The sequence below is a fragment of the Gobius niger genome (genome assembly GCF_951799975.1).
Source record: "Gobius niger genome assembly, chromosome: 10".
Classification (NCBI taxonomy): Eukaryota; Metazoa; Chordata; class Actinopteri; order Gobiiformes; family Gobiidae; genus Gobius; species Gobius niger.
The window spans coordinates 26,407,714-26,432,125 of NC_136861.1; the positions used below are offsets into that span (position 1 = coordinate 26,407,714).

At 42.2% G+C, this 24,412-nt stretch overlaps 1 protein-coding gene across 1 annotated transcript; it reads right to left on the reverse strand.

Moving 5' to 3' along the window:
• Window positions 1-313: 313 nt before the first annotated feature.
• LOC306968803 (retinoic acid receptor alpha-A-like) lies at window positions 314-17,684 on the reverse strand. Its single transcript, XM_079564306.1, has 9 exons — window positions 16,658-17,684; window positions 8,629-8,783; window positions 6,184-6,325; window positions 5,300-5,460; window positions 4,902-5,078; window positions 4,174-4,378; window positions 3,131-3,198; window positions 2,933-3,023; window positions 314-1,831 (listed from the first exon to the last, which is right to left on the reverse strand). The coding sequence occupies exons 1-9, from the start codon at window positions 16,857-16,859 to the stop codon at window positions 1,602-1,604; spliced, it is 1,431 nt and encodes a 476-aa protein (XP_079420432.1). The 5' UTR covers window positions 16,860-17,684; the 3' UTR covers window positions 314-1,601.
• Between the last annotated feature and the right edge of the window lie 6,728 nt (window positions 17,685-24,412).

Genomic DNA, 24,412 nt, shown 5'->3' on the forward strand with positions numbered 1-24,412 from the left:
TACAGCTCACACACTAACCTTTGTAACTGATTACAACATATAAACCTTTTTTTTCTCCAAACTTTTCTTCATAAAATCACTGGTTAAAACTGTAACTGTATACAGCCTTTCATGCTTTATGTACTGCTCTTTTGTTGTGTGTGTAAGCCGGGGGTGCATGTGTGTACAGAAGGCGTGGGTGTGTGAGTGTATGAGACCATTGTGATATCTAGCGCTTCATGAATAACCTTTGATGGCCTGAACTGTGTTGTTTTTTTAAAAGTGGAACAAAATTAACATAGAAAAACATGAACAAATGCTCAACATAGTGTACTATTTTATTTGAAATGGTAACAGGTTCTTCTGTGCACCTGCCATTAATAACAATTAAAAAATAAAGATCACTTGTAGAGCTCTCCAACAGTCGTGTGAAAATGTACCCAAAAATAAAGTTAACGTTTGACATTTCTCATCAAAGTGTGGCCATGTGTGTGATCATTTATAATCGGCTACACATACTATGTACACAAAGAAATATCTTTGAAAGGTGAGATACAGACTCTATAAAAGCTAATCCCTGATGTGCCTGTGTCGCAGATACACGATGCTTGGCAGTGTGGGGTAGTACTGGTGATGTTTACATAGTCATAAATACAGCAAAAACACTCAGTATTTACACATGTACATTTAGGAAAATAATGCTTTAGACACTCTTTGTCCCACAACTATTTCGTATTTACATTATTTTACACATTGTATAGGTACTTTGCAAACAACACATTTTTTCAATGCATTATCAAACTCCATTCTGACCATTTATTGCTGTGGTCTTTACAACACAAATTTCTTTTACTGAAGCCACTTTGATACTCAGTTTAGTGTAGATTTGTCGAGATGCTTTCAGTCTTGCTCTGAGATTGTACAATGACTGAAAAATGTCAAATATACCCATCCCCACTTCAATTTGCACATTATAAACCGGTCCAAAGCATTCACATTTGAGAGAAGACTGAAATATGAAATTAAAACGGATAAAAAAAATAGTCACATGCATTTGATAATTGCAGCGGTCTAACCAACAAGGTTACAGACAGATAGGTTATTTTCATACTTTGGGACTCCATTGAGACAGGGGTAGGGCAATTACTAATGGAAATAATTGCAGTATGTTTTATTTACAGTTCACAAAAGCACTTCTCCCCCCCATATATGTAAGGTTATCATGCCACAGTACCCTGAGGGGACCATGACAGCATTTGTGTTGGGGTGTGATGAATTGTTTATTGTTTTTATGTTTGGCGGTAAGGACTCTTAATCTGCAAAGCACTTTGTAACATTGTTTTGGAAAGTGCTAGTAATATTATTGAGTTAGCTTTAGAAAGGTTTCAACAATTCATTGAATCTTACAAACAACCTGGACCAAACCGTGGCAAAGATAGTGACTTCCCGCAACAGAAAGTGAGCAAAAAAGTGGCTGATTTTTCGGCATATGCAGTATCTTTGTTCACTGTTGTCTGGCACTGACAGCACTGTTCTGCCCTCTAGTGTTCATTTTGCAGCAGTGGAGGCATCTTTTTGTTTTAGGTCTGGTTTTGTGAGACCATTTCCAGGGGGTGGTGTTCTCACGAGGAGGGGGAGGGTGAAGATGAGCAGGGGGAGGAGCAGGGGGTGGGTGAGGAGCACTGCGGGGAGGCGCCGGGCGAGTGCTGGGTGCTCTTGTCTCCTTTGGGTGCTTTCCCCTTGCCCCCCTGCCCCTTCTGCCCGTCGCCCTCCGAGTTCTCCAGCATCTCCTGGATGAGCGGAGGCATGGAGCCCGGAATTTCCATCTTGAGGGTGATCACACGCTCCGCCCCTGAAAACACAAGACGGCGCAGGATTGAATTTTGAGACTAAATACTCGGAAGGGCAAGTGATGAAGTAGATTTCAGTTTAGCGTTAGATGAGTTACTATACAAAGACATTGCAGTTTCCATTAAAGAGGTCTCATATCCAAAATGAAACCATGAACTCTGTTGTTTAAAGTGGATTGGCCAAACTCTCTAACCCCTCTTTATACGCTTAAAGGGAGGATTAGGTTGTGTACAAAGTAGGGATGCACCGATACCGATACCAGTATCGGGCTGATACCACATGCTTGTACTCTTTAATGTAGTCCCAATACCAGAAACCAATACCACTTAACATGTGGCCGGCGCTCCTACAGGACGCACCTCTTCACTGAGGAGAGAAAAGAGCAACAAACTGGAGAATTCTTCAGTGGGAAATACAATATTCCACATAGACCTGGCTTTATTACAGACTACACTCCCCAAATCAGAGTCTGGATTTATCCAGTGCTAAATGTTGTCTTCATTGTGCCTAAGCGCTGGGTCTGCGGTGTTTACAACACCGGCTGCTAATGTTGCTAATACAGAGATATAGCATGCCCATATTGAGCGAAATTTAGCGGCAACAAAAAAAAAAAAAAAAAAAAAATGCTGTAGGCTACTGGGTAAGTTGCTCTTGTCTACAAAACACACGCAGGAGAAAATCCACAAAGATAAGGCAAAAAGAGGCCAATTAGCTGTAGTGAAAAGCAACCATCTCAATACTATTAAAATGAATACAGCCCAGGCAATGAGTAACTTTTGGACATGGGCTGTTCAGTCTATGATGGACAGTGCACTAAAAATAAAAAATCATATTGAACTGAAAAATGTTCAATTCTGATATAACTTCTCTTAAACGTGTAGCCTACTTTACTCAAGGAAACGTAAATGAGTAAAGTAACTAATTAACCAATCTCCTGTGAAAAAGTCTACAAACCGTCTTTAGCCTACACTTCAAAAAGTATGTTTGAGGAAAACGCCTTGTATCGGTATTCGGTATCGGCAAGTGCTCAATTCAAAGTACTCGAACTGGTTTTAGAAAAAGTGGTATCGGTGCATCCCTATTACAAAGTGAAGTGTCTCACCCTTCACACTGATGCTCCGGAGGTCCGTAATCTTCATGAGGATCTTGGGGAACATGCAAGGTTTATCAGGCCTCCTCCTCCTCACATAGATCTGCAAACGACCAACACAAGATGAGAACACATTGGAATAAAGTATCACATGGACGTTTTGAGGCACAAAAAGTCACGTTAATATTTTTTTACATAAAGTTATCAAACCTTTAAGGCCTCGAGCAAAGGTTCCTGAAGCACATCCACTTTGTCAGACTCCTCCAGGTCTTGTCGGTCTGAGAAATCATTAAAAAAGAGCTAAACACCGTGGTATTGACAGGTCCAATATTATGCATGGTTCCAGCTTTATACATACTTTACTTTCTTTCTAGCATTGGATATTTTTTTAACCTCTTGCCCTTCGCCTTAACCGAGTGCATTTTCTCCAGTTCAGTTTTACCCAAATCTAAAATGTTACAGCTTCAAAAAGTATGTTTGAGGCCAGAGTAACACCTCATTTGAGAGCTAAGACCTACAAAACTAATTAAGCTTCTTCCTCGTTATGATCATGATTCTGTTGTGTTTTCATCACGTTTTTGTTGCATTTTTGTTGTTGTTATGGTCACATTTGTTTTGGCCTGGATCAGTTACATTACACGACAAACACCAAAATGTAACGCTACAAAAAAAGCAATGAACATGTGAGAAAACGTGGCAAAAACGTGATCAAAAACGTGATCAAAAACGTGGCAAAAAAATAAATAAAACGTGACAAAAACCATGACTAAAAATGTGGCAAACACATTTATGATTTGGGTAAGGCTGGAGAAAATGTGCTTGGTTAAGGCGGGGTTTAAGGGGTTAAGCTTCATGACTATTTGAGTGCTGACAGAGGAGCGCTGCCTCATGGCATTAGGGGCAACAGAGACAACATTATAAGATAAAAAAAAACACCTCTACACAGGGAATGCTATTTTTGCAGTGGTATATCCAAAGAAAGCATTTGGTGGAGGCTTGAATGAACCCTATCTTCGGCTAACTGTGATCAGATAAAATCTCCATGGAGATCAGCTGGGGATGTCCCGCTCGCATTGAAGTTACAAGTCAGGTCTAAGGAAAAGCAATCCCGCTCACGTGTTTTATTGATGTTTTTCACCAATAAAAACACCCGCAATTAAATAATGATAGTATTTTGTTGCATTAATTGAGTGAAATGTTAGGTTGCAGTATGGCTTTATGTTTTGTTCTGTTTTATACAAGGAGAGAAATACCTCCACAGAGCAGACAGATGGCGCTGAGTAAGCCCGTCTCTGCATCATCCATTTCCAGCGGCAGCAGCTGGCTGGCGAAGGAGAACACCAGGTCCGTGAGAGGGCCGAAGCCGGCGTTGTGCATCTGCGTGCGGTTCAGCGTCAGGCCATCGGAGAACGTCATGGTGTCTTGATCCGGAGTGTAGCGCGTGCAGATCCTCAAAATCTATCACAGGGCGGAGAGGAGGCTTTCAGTCTAACATTGCCATGATGCATTTATAGTTTTTCTTATAGTCCTGGGCTCCTTTGTGTGGTTAGGATAAGATGGTCTGATCCATAAGGTTGTTCTCGAAGCATAAGGAATAGCATGAAATGTAAGGTACAATTTTGTGTAGTTCCAGCTCCGGTTCCAGAACAAACTGACTGAGGATTTGTGTAAGTCACTTTTTATTAAAGTGCTTTATAAATCAAGTTGGTATGGCTTGGCAGTGGTTCCCAACCTTTATTGTCTCGCGTGTCCCTTAAGTACCCCTTAAATAATTGTGGATTATTTAGAGATTTATTGGTATTTAGTTGTGTATTGTGTTAAAATTAGGTTGGAATAGCCTTTTGTGCTCCTGCAGATGTGGGCCTGTTCATATCAAGAATTGAAGTGTTCTACCTGCTTCTAAAAACCTAACAATGAATGACTCTGACCTTCCATGTATGACATAGATTGTCAGATAGAGGGCTGTTTTTGTTGGACTCACCAGTATGTCGAGGCAGGCGGCTTTGAGCAGCGTGATCTGGTCTGCGATGGAGAGCGTGGTGAAGCCTGGAATCTGCTTGGCGAACTCCACCGTTTTGATGATGCATTTGGTGGACAGCTCGCTGAATTTGTCCCAGAGGTTGACGTCCAGGGCCACACGATGTTCCGAGCTGTTATTCTGATGAGGAAAATCAGCATAAAAAGCATTTAGAAAATAGAAAACGAAAGCAAATGTACAATATTATGGCAATGACAAGGTCACTGGATGAAAATATCGCATTGTATTATATTGTTTTTGTTGTAAATCCTATAAAGACTTAATAACACATGTTTGCCACATTTCCAATAGCTATGCGTCCAAGTACAGTGAGTTCCAGACTATAATTCCTGTTTTCCTACCGTGGTGTACTTTCCGAGCTGACCCAAAGAGGGGAAGGTGTCCTGGTGTGCTCGGCGAACACCCGCGATCATCTCCTCTGTGTCTGCGGACAGCACATACACCTCCACTTCAACCGGCTTCTTCTCTTCCTTCTTCTTTTTCGACCTGTCATTGCGCACAACTGATGTGAAGAAAAAAATAATAATAGGGTTAAAAATCCCCAATGGATTTGTAAAACAGTTGTTGATGCACAAAAAGGTGACATAAGTACTTTTTAAAGTTAAAAGGTTAAAAGGTTAGGTTTGATCTTTTTTTTTTTAAATGTATGCGCTAATACATTTTTTAGCATCAGATCAAGTTATTCTCAGGGAAAAAGAAGGTTTTGTATTGTTTTGTATAGGACGCGCCACCAGGGGGAGACATATATCTAGGTTAACACGCGGCTAATGCAAACTGACAGTGGACCTTACAAAGATGCTCTGACCCATGCTGTTATTTTGGGCGATTCTGTTAGATGTGATGTTGACTGCGCTGTTTTGCTCTGTCATGGTTTTATTTTAAAGAATAGTGTTGTTTCTTCATGGTTTAACTAGTGTCATAGACTATTGCGCCACACAGTGTGAGGAAAAAATTGTGAAAACTTCCTTGAATTGTTGCAATTTTTTACTAAACCTTTTCAACACAAGACACCCCTTTAAATGTATGTTTGTTTCATCAAATTCTGTCAAAAGAAGACAAAAGAATACACAAATTTTTGCAAAATATCCGCAAATCTCAGCCGGATAGACGACCTCAATGACGATGATGTGCATTTATTATGAATGTTGCGCCACATAATACATTGGCGATATGTTGTGCAGCTGTTGTATTGGCTAGCTTAATATGCTGCAAAAGCTATACTCACGCTCTTTGGACATGCCGACATCGAGGCACTTCTGAAGCCGGCAGGACTGACAGCGGTTCCTGGTCACCTTGTTAATGACGCACACTTTGTCTCGGTGACAAGTGTAGACCATGTTCTTCTGGATACTCCTTCGAAAGAAGCCCTGAAGAGAAAAAGACCTTGACATTAGCGGTAAATAATGGCACTCTTTATGCATTGTCACAAATATGCAACAAGCTCTCAAGCCAACAAATACAGCGCAGCATAGTGTTACTTTAAAGGTACATTATGCAACTTTTTATGTGGAAAAACACGTGATAATTTGTGTGTATTTGACCTTGTAGTGACCCAGCGGCTGCATGAGTGGTCAGCATAGCGCCTTTACTTTCCATCACAGTGGTCTCTAGGACGCTCCAGGCAGAGCCGGTGCTGGCCCTTCTGGGGCCCTAAGCAAAAATCCACATGGGGGCCCTACAGTAGCATCCCATGGTTATTCGACAAAGAGCGGACCCATTTACGGTCAAAACGGCCACTGTGCAGTAAAGCAGGGCAGAAGTGTCCAACTGGGATTTAGGACGACTATAGTCTATTTCCCCCACTTTTTAAAATGGAAAATGGCAAATGGGCCCATTCTCTCACTTCTGGCCCTGACCCACAGTTTGGGAACCGTTGATTTAAAACTAACTGAAACCTGCACCTGACGGTTATTTCAGTCTTACCACTGAGAATTAGCCTGTGAGTTGCCCAATTCGTTATAGACTGTGCACTGTTCAGAGAACCAGAGTTACTGTAAGTAACTGTTCTGTGAGAACCATGTGGATTCAACTCATCTTTTAGACAAAAAGGCCACGGACACGGCTTTACTCTCGTCTATCCATCAAACTACTGTCCTGATTCTCCACTAGACACAACAAGAAGAGAGTTTAAATGAGTGTGTAGCCGATGTCTGAGCAGAGAAAACATGAGAGCTGCGCCCGGGAGCTGGGGAGAGGGACACGAGCGGAGAAGTAGCCTACTCGCGTGTTGGAAGTGACAGGGGGAAGGCGGTCGGTCTCTCCTGCTCATCCACTTCAGCAGACTGCTCCATTTTGGTGCTATATGTGGCAAAGTAGGCGGAGAGTGAGTGCGCGCTGTCAGAGCCTGTCCCCGTAACAACGCGTTGATTAATCAGTGAAACAACACCGTAGTTTGACTGAGATGTGGGGCCCTTGCAGCCGCGGGGGCCCTACGCACCTTGCGTAGTCTGCGTATAGGAAAAAGCGGCTCTGGCTCCAGGATCAATTGTGTGAAAGGTTTTCACTGCGGATGGACCATCTGACCAGAAAACTTTCCAGACAACTGATCCTGGAGCGTCCTAGAGACCACTGTGGTGGAAAGTAAAGGCACCATACTGACCACTCATACAGCAACCAGGTCACTACAAGGTCAAGCAACGCACACATTTTTTTGCATTAAAAAGTTGCATAATGCGCCTTTAAGATCTCTTTCTAGCATATCTCAGAACGAGTTATAAATAACTTAGTTAAAGCAAAACTAAGTAACTCGTGCTCCTAGAGGCCACTGCATTAGTTATAGCGTTTTTTTACTCATTAATTGCCGGTGAGAGTAAATACTACGCTGACAGAAAAGACAAAGGGAGAGAGGGATATTGTACATTGTGCCACAACTCAATGACACAATGGAGATAATTTTTTTCTCTCAAACTTGGCTGCAAACACTGCTAAAGTGGAGCTAGCCCGCAGTTAGCTTTGCCCGGTAGCCTCTTAGCTTCTCTTTCGTGATTCTATTAGTTTGCATTGCGCCTCCGACCCAGAGGCAGGGAAGTTGCAAGTGTGCTTTTCTGGCCAGAGACACCAGGAGGAGATGAAAGACCCCCAATCATCCCATCAACACTTGTATTACCCCCAGAGGGCCTACGGAAAAGATTTATTATGGTAAACAAGTAACTTAATTCTTCTTTAAAAGCCAAATGAAGTAAATTTCTACGTAGCATTAGGTGGAATTTCAGCTTAATCAAAAGTATATTTTTTGCTATAGTGAAGACATGAATTGACTTGTAACAGTTAAGAACGGTTCGGACTCTATTGATCTGGCAGCGGAGAAAGGCCATAGGGCAAATACGTTGACAATAGCTGTGAAAGATGAGCGTGCTAAGTGCCTAAAAGCTTTGGCGTCTAATCCTATGTTTCATGAAAGAGTGACTGATTTGGTCTGAGGATGGGCTACTGTCACGCCATGAGCGCATGAAAACACCGGCAACGCTGTAGACGGCGACTGCATGCGCTGATTCTTTGTGCATAGGATTAGATCAAGCAAAGAGGCTTATGGATCTGGCAGGAGGTGTAAAGGTCGCGCCCTCTGCACCGACACATTATGCAAATGCCGGGGCCGCTTCTTTCACGCTCCGTCAGAGTGTATATGTTGCTATAAGGGCTCTGTCATTTTAATGCTGTATTATAGATGTACCTTGCACCCTTCGCATGCGCTGACTCCATAGTGGTATCCGGAAGATTTGTCCTGGCACACGAAGCATGGCTTATAGATGCGGGGAGGCGGGGGCGGCGAGGGGGGGCTGGGCACAAGGAGGTCTTCCCCCGAACTGGTGCTCTCGGTTTCTATGGCTGCGGAAAAAAAGCAAACCGTGAAGAATTAGTCCACGTGAAAAAGCAAGTAGATTAGTCTGATTGGTTAGTCCCAGTGACGACTTCATTGAGCAGAACACAAGTATGAAGTTACTCACTTGTCTCATCGTGAAAACAATTACTTTGTGACAGATAATTATAATTGTACAAATGGTTTATTGATCTGGCATTTTAAATGAATTGCAAATTTAAATGTTTTTTTGTTTTTGTTTCTTCGAGCAATAATGTTGCTTCTTACGGGCACATACGTTCATAAATTCTCCCGTGGATTTACTGGTCTGTCCTGGAAACAAACAGCTTCTCCTTTTAGGATGCTTTAACCTCTTACCCCGCCGTAACTGAGCGCATTTTCGTTCAGTTTTACCCAAATCTCAAAGCTTCTCGGCTGGAGTTTACAGCCTCATTTGAAAGCTAAGAACTACTAAGAAGATCTGGTGGTAACTTTCTTGTTGCGTTGTTGCAGGTGTTTTTTTGTGGCTTTTTGTTACATTTTTGTTGAGTTTTCATCCCCATTTTTGTCACTATTTTGACGCTTTTAGATTATGCTCAGTTCAGGTGGGGGTGAACTGAGCATATTGTAACAAAAACTATAGCTAAATAAATGTATTAATATTTCAACACTTTCAAACTATTATTTGTAGCAGCTGTAGAGAATTGACACTTTGCTACGAAAAGGAATAATGTTGCTAACTCTTTCTACAAATACTATAAATAATAAACTAATGAATAAAAGACCACAGACTTCTCTCTCTATTGAGATCGGCGCATGTTAATGAACACACTTGGGACTCGGACCTGGATTGAAGCCGTGGGCTGACCATCGTCCCGCACTCGCACTCACAAACACACTCTCACTCAACCTGGCCTATTGCACATGTTTTTAGTGGTGGAGGAAACGCAGTCACGGGGAGAACATGCAAACGCCACATAGAGAGATCACTTTTGTTTACAAAGTGGTTATGGTAAACAAAGTCTCGAAAAAGAAAAAGTGACTATAATCAACAAATTGCATGACCGACAAAAAACTTTTAGTGGAAGTCTTTGCATGTTGAGATTTGTTGTGATTGAGGTCTTTACAGTATCATGTTGCAGTAGCAGGTGAAGTTGAAGAAAAATACTTTCAAAGCAGCAATAACATGCCTCTCATGCACACAACAATAGTCAAAATATTAATACAGTTCAGTATAGGAAGTAGCAGTTTGAACATTTGCAAAAAACAAATCGCAAGACCAGCAATAATTCAGGTTTTATTATGGTTCAGCCCTGGCCTGAGGAGTGTAACATCACATTATTGATAGCATAGCATAACGTAGCTGCTGCTGTTTGCTACAACCTCCCTGCATTCCCTGCTCTGCCTGCGCTGTGTTTTATTTTAGCGCGGCGATCTGGCAGTGACAGCCTGTGACACATTTAAAGGTCCTAACCTTTCAGATTAAGTAAGCACAAGCATCCACTAGTCCTCCTTCCTTTCAGCCTCCTAACCTCTAACCTAGCAGCCACGGAGCCCCTCCCCCGGCCACTGCAGCCATACCAGACATTCCTCCACTGCTGAGCTGCCCTCCCCTGCTCGCCTCTGCTCTGTTTACATAGAAGGGGGAGAGGGGGTTGGGGATGGTGTGTGTGTGCGTGTGTGTGTGTGTGTGTGTGTGTGTGTGTGTGTAGGAGGAGGGAGCGAGGGTTGGGGCGGCACACATGGACAGATATAAGGCCAGGGATGCTCCTCTTGCCCCCTCTGCCATCATACTTTTGTTTCCCCGCTTTGAGCCGGGCAGTTTGTCTTCCCTCCTCTCTCGCTGTCACGCACACGCTCGCCCCGCTTTCATCTCTGTTTGCGATTGCCTCACACCGACTCCAAAGAGGAGCATGTGAAAGGCAACCCATTGATAAGGCTTGTTCAGATGCCAATATCAGATACTTGTAACAACCGCTGTGTCGCTATTAACTCGGTGGCAACGCTCAAAAGGCGCACAATGGTAGGTAATGTTCTCTCACAAACACATGCAGGGCTGAGAGCTACGCTTAGCTTTTCAACATAAGACCCCACTGAGATATCCTGTCTCCATGGGGTCTCATTATGTTTCAGATCCACTTATCCTTCTTCTACAAACGTGTTCTGAAATGCATGTATAATGAAGTTATGTTGTGGTCTTTCTATTCAATGCGAATGCACCGGACAAGTCTAAAACGTGCACAGTGAACAGAAGACATTGCAGATCTCTTCGCAAAAGTCTCAATTTGATTTGCGAAGAGGACATGGTTTGGAAAGTTTAACTCGGTGCAGGTTTAGTCAGATAATTCAAAATGAAAATGACAACAGTATGGAAAATATGAAGTAACTCATGTTTACAAAGCCACATCCCTGAAATATATTATCTGGGGTGGAAATCTGCACGCTACAAAGCAGATGATTTGGTGAACCCAGAGGGGGGGGGGGAGTCAAAAAGAAAACATAAAAAAGAATGATTCGTCATCCTAACTGCTTTTTTTTTTTTTTCCTGCCGCACGAGCTGAAGTATGCAGCAGATGTTGCGTCTAAAGAAAGTCTTGACCTTTGTAGCGTTCATTTATGAAATCCTGAAAAAGTGCAGGTTTCGCTGAACCTAAAAGTGGAAATCCACAGATGTGGGACGCTCCAATGAAAGGGGTTGGGGGTGAGCAACTTCAGTAACCAGTACTGCAAGTTATGTTTTACATGATGTAGTGTTTGTATCTTAGCAACACTTTATACTAACAACACATTATTTAGCCTTAATAAATAATGAATGAACACTTAATTCATTATGAACAAGTCATTCGTTAAGTGTGACAAACACTTAATAACTACTTAACTCCTACAGTTAATGCCTAACTCATAATGAATAGTTCTTCCCACACTTCATTTATTCATTGTTAAGAATTAACCAAGTTTTAGTCAAACTTAACTAATACATTATTCATGAGCAATTAAGTGTTAATAATTTATTAAGGCTAAATAAGGTGTACTTATTATAAAGTGTTACCAAATAGGGATAATAAAAAACAAATAAATATAAATAATTATTCTAGAAGTATACATATGAAAGGTCTACTTTAATTAGCCCCTCATTTAAACTAGCATTTCTACTACTTTTGAGCCTTTCTATTTGCCCCCTTTCAAACGGTGGCCGAATCTTCCATCCACTTAGATAAATAGGTCCATTAGAAAAAAGAAAATAAACTATTATCCACTTAAGGCAGCTTAGCAAATAAAGTCGAATAAAGTCATGGGTCACTTCTAATCGGGGGTTTATGAGGATAGCACACTTCGGAAGCCAACATAAGGAAGACTCTAGAATTATTTTGGGAAGTAAAAACAACACAATAAGGGAAAGATACTTGATGAAGAAGAAATGAAACTAAACTTAAAAGTCTGCCAGCACTCGAGATAAATGAACCAGAGAGAATTGATTATTTGATAGATCTGTGTGGCCTGTCAAGTAGAAAGAAAAATGACTCCTCCTAAGTCTGCAGCCGCCTGGTTATAATGTTTACTCACATATCAATGTCATGATTTATTTTCCTTATACTTAAAAAGGCTGTCATGGTTTTCGCGCGTGTTTGTGAGAGCACCTGCAGCGCTCACTGAACCACTGTTTTTTTTTATTCTTTTGCAATGTCGCAACGTCCTTCTAAGCTTTAATGGGGTAGAACATTTACCTTTATTGTCTTTACGTAAGTATTGCGCAATAACGAAAGCAATTAGATCCTGAGGGGTCACTGATATCCGTGGTGAAACAGTAAACCAGCGTAAACAGATGTTCACGCTTCCCTACCGACTGCTTACTCTCATTGTTGACAATTTCTTGATAAATGTCAGCAACTCAACTGTCACCTTACGTTACTGATGCTTTTTCATTGATCTGGATGATGTTCAAAAACTGCATTAGTTAAAAAGGCAAACCCAGTGGGCAGCCTGCTTACGGCGGCTGCTCTACACCAGTGGCATTGAGGATGAGTCAAATGCAGAGAACGAATTTCCCTACGGGGATTAATAAAGTCTAATTTAACTTAACTAGCCCTGGTCAAAACAAAATGGTGGTCTCGAGTTTCTTGGGTGACCCCATAGGAAAGATTCATCCAGAGTTCTAGTCAAATAAGAACAATATATTGAAAGTAGCAAATCACTTGTGCATAATCAAAGAAGTCATTCACGTTTCCCATTGGATGAACAACTGCACAAGTCCACCATAACAGAATCAGATCGATCACTCACCATCATAGATAAAGAAATACTAAGAACTACAAAAGTTGCCACTAAAAAAAAGGTTGGACCGTCTTTAGCTTTGATTACGGCACCATTCACTGTGGCATTGTCTCAATAAGCTTCTGCAATGTTGAAAGATCCAGTTTTGCTTCTTTTTTTTTTTTTCACCCAAAGATTCTCAACGGGGTTAAGATATGGACTCTGTGGCGGCCAACTCATGCATGAAAATTGATCCCTGAACCACTCTTTCACAATTTGAGCCCCATGAATCTTGAAGTGCTTTAGATAAATTAATTATTTCAACTGGGCTTGTAGTTTTGATTCAATGTTTTATTTATTAAAAAGTGTCAGCAGTTAATTGTTAACAGGAGTGGTTAACAATGAATTCATAACTTGTAATTTGGGCTTGTTTCCACAATATAGCACCCACAGAAAGAACTGTGGCCATGGAGCATAGAGTTACAAAGCATAGAGTACTTTATTGTCCTCTGCATTTACCCATCCTTCAATGCCACTGGAGTGACCCATAAGATGTGGAGCCAGGCTATCACCTATTGTACATGTTTTTCATGGTATGGGAAACCGAAGCCCCTGGAGGACACGGGGAGAACATGCAAACTTCAGAAAGACACCAGCCAGGGATCGAACCTGGGACCTTCTAGCTGTGAAACATGACCGCTGTGCCACCGTGCCATGGTTTATACTATTTATCTTGGTATATTGGTCTGATTGAAGCGGAAATGAATGATTATTGCATGTAAACATGGCACATCATATATAGCCATGAGCTAATGTCACTAACAAACCCCCAAAGTACATGCTTTTAGTGATACGAGGTCCAGAGAAACCGGAACAGGTGTGGGGAGAACATGCAGACTCCACAGAAAGGCCACCTGGCCCGGGGATTGAACCTGAGACCTTCTTGTTGTGAGGCAAATGTGCTAATTGCTGTGCCACTGTGCTCAAGTCTATCTCTATCTCTGCGCGTGCGCTCAGTCACGCAAAAAGACCAAAGATGTTGTTAGCATTAAGCCTCTCCCATCATATTCCTATGGAACCAAACGTGGCCCCATATATTGTAGGTGTAATAACACCTCAGCAGCACTTCCACGTCCACGCAGTAATATCTTCACTCCTAAAGAATTCTGAAGATAATACTGCAGGGACAGTGCATTAATCCCTTAGTGCTCCTCAGGTGTTATTACACCTTACAGTCTAGTTCCCCTGTTTATCCGCTTACAAAAATCGACATGTTTAATTTTGTGTCACTATACTTGGATCGTGTAACTACTCACGTAACTGTATTAAAATAGGGAAAACATGGACTTTGGTCTAACTTCACCCCGTTAGGGTCCATAACGGAGAGGAGGAGAGGCTAAATGCTAACATGCTAACATTTGACCTTTTTATTTAACCAGTAAAGTCCCACTGAGATTAATATTTTTTCAGGGGAGTCCTGGCCCCAGAGGGGAACCTGTTGTACATGTTTTAGTGGTAGGGGAAACCGGAAAAACTACACAGACACGGGGAGAACATGCTAAATGCTTTGGTACAGGTACGCATCAACTGGTCTAAGCTCAGGCAAGAACATATCTCAGTATGGAAAAGCCTGTTCCTTTAACTTCACACGCTGTACACATAAAAATGTATCTAATGAAAACAGCAGCACAGCATCCTCCTCCCAGCTTTTCACACACTCACACTCAGGTCAGACTTGCTCAGTACACCCTCACATTCCCAGACAAACTGTGAGAGTGTCCAGCAGACAGAAGAGAGAGGTCATTCAGTGCGGAGGGAGAAGTGATGACTGGGCAGCTGCCACAGGAAAGAAAGAGCCAGATAGAAAGACCGAATAAAGACTGAGCGGAGATGTAGGTCACTTCCCAATTGTCAGTTGAGTCATTGCACTGGATCACACCCAAAACTCAGGCAGTGTTTATGTGGCTCATTGGGGCGATTGGTCAGTGTGTGTGTGTGTGTGTGTGTGTGTGTGTGTGTGTGTGTGTGTGTGTGTGTGTGTGTGTGTGTGTGTGTGTGTGTGTGTGTCTGTGTCCGTGCAGGCCCTTTGACCTTTGAACCCGAGCAACCCTTTTCATTCTAGTCACTCACACACACCTCCCCATCTTTACGGCTGTAATTTACGATCTTAAATGCTCTGGCTTCCATACATCACCCATTCCCCCCTTGTGTGTCTCAACGGCTTCAGCCTTGTTCCTTGTGAGCGACGCTGACTCGGACAAAGTCCAAGTCACACCGACATCAACACATCACTGATTCTAGGTTTACTGGTGGACTTTCAGCCATGTAACTCAGGGGTGGAGCCTTATTTATCTTATCAACCTGTTTAGTAGCAACTGCTAAGAAGGTGACCAGGCCACGTTTTACCAGACCTTCACCAGACCTTTTGGCGAACGCAATTTTGAGATTAGACCAATGAGTCAACAGAACTGGCTAAGCTGATGACTGATGTGTCATCTAATGTTTCCTGCTCAGCACTTGGAGGTGAAACTCTAAATTACTGACAGCTCATTTTCAACGTGCAACATTGGCAACTTGCACACATGAAATATATATGTTTTACGTTCGCAGCTTGGAATGCAGAACAAATGACAAATTATTTACTTCAAATAGTTATGTGGTGCTAGCATGTGGTTATGGCTGTTATTTATTACACAATAATGTAAACACTGACTCCAGAAATGTGCATCCTATACAGATGCGTTAACTTACAATCCACCAGTCCCACAATGCTTTTGTAAAAGCACAATCTCACAATCTTTAATGACACTGTAATTACACACGCAATTACACAGTCAATTATGGACTACGCATGTAAGGATTGTTAAGCAATCAAGATGTTTAAGATAATAATACTCACAACCCAGTTAGCTAGTCTGACAAGATCTTTGCTTATTCATAAGATCAGCAACACAATTTTAACCAGGCCGAAATATATTGTAGTCAGTTTGCGAGTTGTAAGAGCTCTCTTTAGTATGACATTTTAATAGGCAGTAAAAATCGGAGCTAAATGTTGCACAGCAAAAAGCAATAGGCAACATTACTGCTGGGGTTGTATGACATCAGAAAGTATGTTATTTTGGTGCAAAGGTGTAGACTCCAGCTACTGTGGAATAGTTTTACGTTCATGGTTTTCCATCAGTCATCATCATATGAAGCAAGCCACATGGTTAAACCTGCAGTGCCATGGAAGCCCATGCAACACAAAGTGAAAAACAGCATTTGTTTTAAATTATTACACAGAGGTGTGTGATATTTTGGTATCTTGTTGGTGGCAAACTATCTTTGTCTTTGTAAGCTATTTGGAGCATGCATAATCCAAAGCTTACATTGGGGAACTGTTACACAATTCTCCATCAGACCTAGTTTAAAATGATATTTTAAAATGAAGGTATAGGTTGTAAAATCAGTCCAAATGTATGATTGCCAATTAGTTTGAAGATTTGAGGACAGTTCATTTAGGCACTATTACACATTAATCCTATTAAGGTTATATTTACATTATATTCCATGTGAGCCTGTATTCTAAAGCAGACGTCACATGGCAGGTATTTCTCTAACATATGCAGAACATGATGCCCACATTAAATGTTGTTAGTATGATCTGACTTACAATGGCTGGAACCGCTCCAGTGTCTGCCGGTGACCAGTGAGCCTCCAAACGTCCGCTGAAGAACTCCTACACCGGACAGCAAGCCCTTATCCGGCCCGAGCCCCGGAGGTCTGTGGTAGTAGTCCATGCCCAGAAAAGAGCCGGGGCTGGGGCTGCTGGGAGAGGGGCTCAAACCCACCACATCCACGCTTTCACTGTACATCCCCGAGGAGAGGAGCGGAGTGAGGACGGAGCGTTTGATGTCTTTGTGCCAAAAGAGTGGGGAGAAGATCAAAGCGGTGCGCACGGCGAGGAGAGAGCGGAAGCAGCGGGGAGAGTTCACATCTTCATCACAAAACTCATGGAGGAGGAGGAGGAGGGGCGGCCGAGCGAAGCCTGCCCCGGTCCCTCTGACCTTTCAGCCCCTTCGGACACCGGAGCTACATGCAAACTTCCCACCGGCGGCTGCGGGAGCTAATTTCAGTCCAGCCGGATTGCGCTGATGCACAGCCACAAGTGCCGATAACTTTCTACGACTGGACCTGCAGCTGCGTAGAGGAATAGAAACGAGAGCAACACCTACAGGCTACACTTTACTAAGCGGACAGAGGTTGCAACACACGGGTCGCTATCGTTAGCATTTCACTAGCTTAGGTTGGTCATATAGCCCGTTAATCCTGTGACTGACTTTCGCAGATGCCCACTATAAACCAGCAGAAATGTGGCGTCAGGGAAACCAAAAAAACACGAGGATTCGGTCAAAACAGAAAGGTCCACTTGGTAAGAAAAAACACCGGGCGCTCCACTCGCCTGGAAATCAGTCCAAGCCAAAAGGCTTCAAAATACAACCGAAGGAAATGACTGAAATAAACTCACTGTCATGCCGAGCGTGTGAAGTTGGCATGCGCTAAAAGACTGTTTATCCAAAGGCAAAGATCTCCGGGTCATTTACGAGTGGAGATCTGTCGCTGGTTGTGAGGTCCTGCTCTGGACGGACTCCGGCGGACCCAGCAGTGTCCTGTGGTAACCCCCGCTCTGCACCCGGCGGCCTCTCCGCCCTCTCCCTCTCTCTCCCTCTCTCTCTCTCTCTCTCTCTCTCTCCCTCTCTCTCTCTCTCTCTCTCACGCACATACACATACACGCACGATGCAAGAGCTGTGCACGAGCGCCACCTACCTGCACGCGGTGGACACAGTACCGTTTTAATCGTTGCGGTTAGTTTTTTGCTTAATCTTTTTTTTTTTTTTTTTATCCGTGAATCATTATCCTATTATTCCATAGTTTATCCTGCAAATGCTAGGCTGGAAACTTTGAACTTGAAATATATTGTTTATTAAGAGCAACCATGTTTCAGTGTATGTTTTAAATTCCACTAGATTGTGCATATGCTTGTGGCCACTTGTGCATCTAACATCACGCGTTCATGCATGTGACGTGTTGAATATCCCCCGCATCACAGGCAGAGCTGTAGGGGCCCGTGTCCTTGCAGCGAGGCCCCTTGGTATTGATTAGCTGCTAGTTAAAATATGAGTGGAGGAAGGGGAAACACATCACTTTCATTGCTGCCTGTTAATGGATACAGGACATTTATTCTATGGACATACCAGCGGGGTGAGGTGAGTGGTGGCGGTAGATTCAATGAAAAGGTGGCAATTAGGATGAGGGTAAAGTTTGTAATTTGTGAAAGGGCACAAAAGAGAAATGATCAAGTAAGGTCACAGGGAAGAAATTAATTTGTGTTATTTTACAGCTGCTGGACATGTCGATGAACAAAGCTGGTTTAAGGAAGGAAGGTGTGTTAGGTGTAGTCATTTAGTTCGTGAGTGAGTGTTAATTTCGACAAAGCTGGTATTTTCCCGAACAATGTGCAACTGGTCTGTCAATAATTGTTGAATATGAGCTATCAAATGACCAGCAGCTGTAAAATGACACAAATTAATTTCTTCCCTGTGACTTAAACATTACCATTTTCTATTTCTAGAATATAAAAACCTATCCAAAATTGTCATACAGCTCGTTCAACCTATGTTGCTGAAATGAAAAGTGAAATTATTACAGCACTACGGACACTGCATGCTTTACTACAAATGGCAAACTGCTCATGATGCATCAATGTAAACAACACTCATTGACTGAAAAAGCAAGTGTGGGCTGTTGACAGACTCATGATGGGCATGATGCTAAGTGCCTTATAAGTTTGCCTTATAATGTGCTCAGTGTCCGTAAACATAGGGGGAGCTGTGTGTTCACGTGGAGTTTTGCAGATCATTGTTAGTGACATTTAGGGATACAGACATTTTTAAAGAACATCTTAATAATAATAATAATAATGCATCGGTTTTATATAGCGCTTTTCTGGACACTCAAAGACGCTTTACATTGCACTCTTCATTCACTCCATACTCGGTGGTGGTAAGCTACTATTGTAGCCACAGCTGCCCTGGGGTAGACTGACGGAAGCGAGGCAACCAGTCTGCGCCATCGGCCCCTCCGACCACCACCAACCACTCACTCACTCACTACATTCGCTAGGCTTCCTGGTGTTACCAAACGGTCTCCCATCCAAGTACCGACCAGGCCCTTCCCTGCTTAGCTTCCAAGATCTGACGGGATTGGGCATCGCAAAGGCGGTATGGCCACATCTTGCACGAAAACCTGTGTTTGTCTGTTTTTTTTTTTTTCTTTGGTGATTACGTGAAGCGCTATAGACACGGGCAAACTGACCAAGGGACTGCCAGGGTATGAACTCATAACAGTTGGCACCTCGGGGCAAACAGTGACACATGAACAAAGAAGCAGTGAAGATCAAGAGTTTTACGTCCAGCTCAATAAGCTGAGATCCATTTAAGAATGTGAGAAGGAGGTGGGAAAACTGACCAGGCGTGAAGTGAAAGAAAGACTCCTCAGAGCACAGACTTTGTCAAGTTTACCGTTCGTTTTGTGCAGCCAAGTCCATCAAAAGATTTGCTCATTCTTCTTGGCCAAACATCCAGCATCAAGTTTTCCAAAGACAAATCACGCATCGGTAAAGATCTTTGACCTTGACGAGGTTCGGGTGAGAAGATTGAATTGCGTGTGATGCAGCAGAAGTGGTTCCGGAGGCCTGTCCCCCGCATGCTGTAGATGAGACAGGATTAGTGAGTGTGAATGGACCAGTGCGAAGTGCGAAGGAAGAGGAGAGTGTGAAGGTGAAAGACTGAGGTGGGAAATAAGGCTTGGATGCTCTGCAAAGCACTTTCATAAGAAAAAGTTAAATTTCTTCGGGCCTTAAGGTCACTTTATGAGGAGAAACAGGGAGTGCCTGTGTTACGCAAACATAGGCACAAAGGACCCATATTTTTAAAGGTAAACAAACAGCTATGAGCTAAAGACATCTGAGACCTACACACTTCTTCTGAAACACTGAAGAGGCACCAAGAGCCCCCCACACCTGCAGCACAGTGGAGGTGTCCCAAGAAGCGCTATTGGAAACAAAAAATTGTGGAGGGAGCTGCGTAGAAGGAGGAGGTGACCAGTGCAGGACACCACGCTCGGAAACGGGGACAAACCCAGGAGGCGGTGCACCGTTTCCAAAAAACATGCTGGTCAGGTTGGCCCACAATGGCGGTGCACTCAGTCACAGCAGCTCAGGACAAACCCAACGCCTGAACGCAATTTCGTTGTGCAATTGCATGGCAAATAAAGAACTTACTTAAGATATTTTTGCATTAAAAAGCAGCTCTGGCAAAGACTTGACATCGAAGAGTAACCTAAAAATAAAAAAGGAGCTCTGGCAAAGACTTTACAAATACGAGTGATACAGCCTAATGCAGTCAACCGGTCAAAAAGAGCAAAAAGATGAGTCAGAGCTCTAAGTACCGTATTTACCGGACTGTAAGTATAAGTCGCACCAGCCATAAAATGCCTAATGAAGAAGCAAAAAAACATATATAAGTTGCACCAGCCTTGCAGCTACCTGGGCATGGAGGCGTAACTGCACCGTTGACAAACCTCTCCCAGCAGCACTTTGTTCAAGCTCTCATTTGTGAACTTGTTCTTAGCTGTGGCCATCTAACTTTTAGCCCGCGATGAGCTTTTTTTGTTTTCTTCAGTGCATTAAGAGTGACCTCCACTTTTCGCCAGTCCCTCACAAGTTTCACGCTGACTCCAAAGTTTCTGCTTCTCGATTACCATTTTTTAAATCTTCAGTGGTACAGGAGTAGCAGATAGCCTGGTACACAAGTTCTCTCCAGCAGCTGTTACATATTTTGATACATAAGTCGCACAACCAGGCAAACTATGAAAAAAGTGTGAGTTATAGTCTGGAAAATATGGTATAGAGATATTTATCGTTCTGGCAATGGCTCATAGATTAAAACTGAAATAGGTTATTTCTTCATTATTGTTCATTTGTAATGTCAAACACATTGGTATTGGATTGATGTCGCAACACTAGCTCGATTTGGTATCGGACACTAGCTTTGGAAGTAGGGATGCACCGATACCAGTATCGGGTATCGGGCCGATACCACATGCTTGTACTCATACTTGTACTCATTCATGAGGTCCCGATACCATAAACCGATACCACTTGACGTGCGGCCAGCGCACTTACGAGGCCTCTCAGCTGAGGAGAGAAGAAGCAACAAACTGGAGAATTCTTTAGTGGAAATACAATAATCCACATAGAGCTGACTTTATTACAGACTGCGCTCTCTAAATCAGAGTCTGTGCTGGATTTAACCAGAGCTAAATGTTGTTAGTGCTGCAGCGTGGAGTCTGCAGTGTTTATAACATACAGGCTAATGTTGCTAACTCACGGCGAGCAGTTTTGGCCATTCTGATGCCGTTTTTTGCCCAGGGGTGTGTTCATCTGAAAAACTAACCCAGCGACTAAAAAATCCTCAGAAAATCCAGATTAAAGAGATACAGCATGTTTATATTGAGCGAAAATGAGCTGCAGCAGAAGAATGAAAACGCTGTAGCTACTCGCACACGAGAGAGACCATTTAAATAACCATCTCAATACTATTGTTAAATAAAAATACATAGATGAATAAAGCACAGGCATTGGGAGCTTTTGGACATGGGCTTTTCTGTCTATGATGGACAGTGCAATAAAAATTTAAAATTATCTCTGAATGAAAATAGAATGAATAAATAAATGGTATCAGCACAATTCTAATATAACTGCTCTTAAATGTGTCGCCTACTTTACTTAAGGAAATGTAAATGAGTAAATTAACTAATTTCAAACCAATCTGCTGTGAAAAAAGTAAGAATGTTGAAGAAAATGCCTTGTACTCGTATCGGTATTCGGTATCGGCGAGTACTTAAATCCAAGTACTCGTATCGGTTTTAGAAAAAGTGGTATGGGTGCATCCCTATTTGGAAGACTTAGTATGGAGCAGGCGTCTCGGGAATCTTTCTAACTCGCACCTACTTGAGGAGTATGGACATAAGTATGACGCGCACACACGTAGTTGGTCTATGTTTTATCTTCCCTCACGCCAGTTTATCGCACAACAAATGCTGTGTGGCAACCGGACATGGACTGTGTCTGCATTTGGCCTGTTTTTAAAAGCTCACATGTGTGCATACAGTATTTGCATTTGATCACATGGATGGTTTTACTGGGCTGCTATATTTGGGAGGCTGCGACGGAAAAAGGAGTTGAAGAATGAGGCAGCGAGCAGTGAAAGTTGAGGCAGAAGGCAGCGGAGGAGACTGAAAGAAGATCAAAGGTGGCCCCCGCCGATAGAGCTGCTGATAGTAAGTGCCTCTGCTCCATTATTCATCAGACAGCTGTGTATGTAGGTTACAGTCTGAGAGCTCCATGAGAACGGAGAGAACGAACATCTGAAACTGGAGGGGAAAGGACAAGGAACATGGACGACTGAGGCCAAATTAAATTAATGAATAATCAGGAGGGGACAAGGAGAGACATAAGTCCGATATAGAATGAAATATTAAACTGGACTCAGCACTAAGCAATATTTTATTGTGTGAAGTTTAATTTCTAGCCATTTAGCCACAGTTGGATTAGCTTGATTTTATTATACCAGGTTAGAAAACACAACCGAAACATGTCTTACTTATGACATTTGACGTTGTCGGCAGGATGTGTTGTAGTGTTGAATTTTATCTTTTGTGTTGGTCACAGTTTATGTCAACTAGTCTTGTTTTGTTTGCTTTTTTGCTTTTTAATGGATTTTACTTTGCATGTAGTATTTTTCTTTTGTGTTTTATTATACATTGTTTTGTACATTTCAGTTCTGCATGCCAACAGAGACATGAGTTGCTCTGCAAAGTTGAACATACTAATACAAATATTTTATATTTTTCTACCAATATATTATAGTTAGATTGGATTCAGTTAATTTTAACAACATATTTTAATGTAGTTTTGAGATTTAGTCAATTAATTGTCTTAGATTTTTGTTTTATATGATGAAAATTGCATGTATATTTTCAACTTTGCATTTGTAATATGTATTATATAATTATATATAATCTCCAAGGTCGTCTGCTTCATGGTTCTTCTCTCACACAAACAAGCACAGATGTGAATGATATGAGGCTCTTTCAAACTGTCATTGGAAGTTTTGATCGTTTCAGCAACGAAAATATCTGGAAATTTTAGTCATAGTTTTAGTCTCATAAACAACTTTTAATTTTTTTTAGTGTCATTTTAGTAAGAGAAAAAAATTACTTTGACTAAAATTATGACGAAATATTTTAGTCGACGAAATTAACACTGATTGAAACTATTGTCCCGCTGCACAGACTATGCACTTTTTGCAGAGTATTTAAGTATCAGTATCAGCACTTATGTGGGGATCTAATATATTTAAAGTTCATGTTTGCCTGCCTGTAGTCCAAGTAAAGCAGCAACATTTACATGGAGATGAGCAGACAGTTTTTTTGGTAAAGTACTTCTAAACCTTTTAAACCTTGTTATTTACGTATAGACAAGAGAAACATTCAGGTTGATTCGTTTAATCGTTGTACTGGGACACATGTCTAAGTGTAGCAGTGGCAGGAAAAAGATGGGCAGACTCGATGGACTGACTGTCCATAGAGGTCTTTACAGTTGACATCACACATCATTTACTGCACAGAAATGATCACGCAATGCCGGGCTAAGGCGGAGCGTTCACCCCTCATATCTATATCTTATATCACATGCACTCTGCTCAGTCTGCCATGTGAGGCACAGCATGTGTGCACATTTAGGCTGTTTTGTTCCATTCGCTTACAGTGGCTCTCTGGCCGCTTTGATATGGAACTCAATGTACTTGCGATAGGTACAGAATGTCGCGGATGCATAGCAGCAGAGGGCTTTATATGCATGTGTTATTATGACACAGTAATGGCAGAAGTTCTGTGCCATTAAAGCAAGACAAATGTGACCTTTGTAAAATATTAGTGACAGTCATCAGCGTATAAAACATCACATGACTCAGGGATGCATACACATAAAATGATCGTAAATCTACGTATTAGTTCTTCATGTTTAATGCAATGACAATGAAAAACTGCAGGAAGACTGGGGAGGAGGCATAGTTTTACAATAAGGAAATTACGCATAATATCATTAGAGATGGGTAGTACACAGTTACATTTACTCAAGTACATGTCGAAAAAGAAGAAGAACTTTTTTATATAGTGACGAAGTCACAAAGTGCTTTACATGAGGCAATTGTACATTCTCTCCATACTCGGTGAGAGAAACACTGTCGCAACTGCACACATCTGTGCCAACCGTCCCGCTGACGCCACCATGCATCATGCACA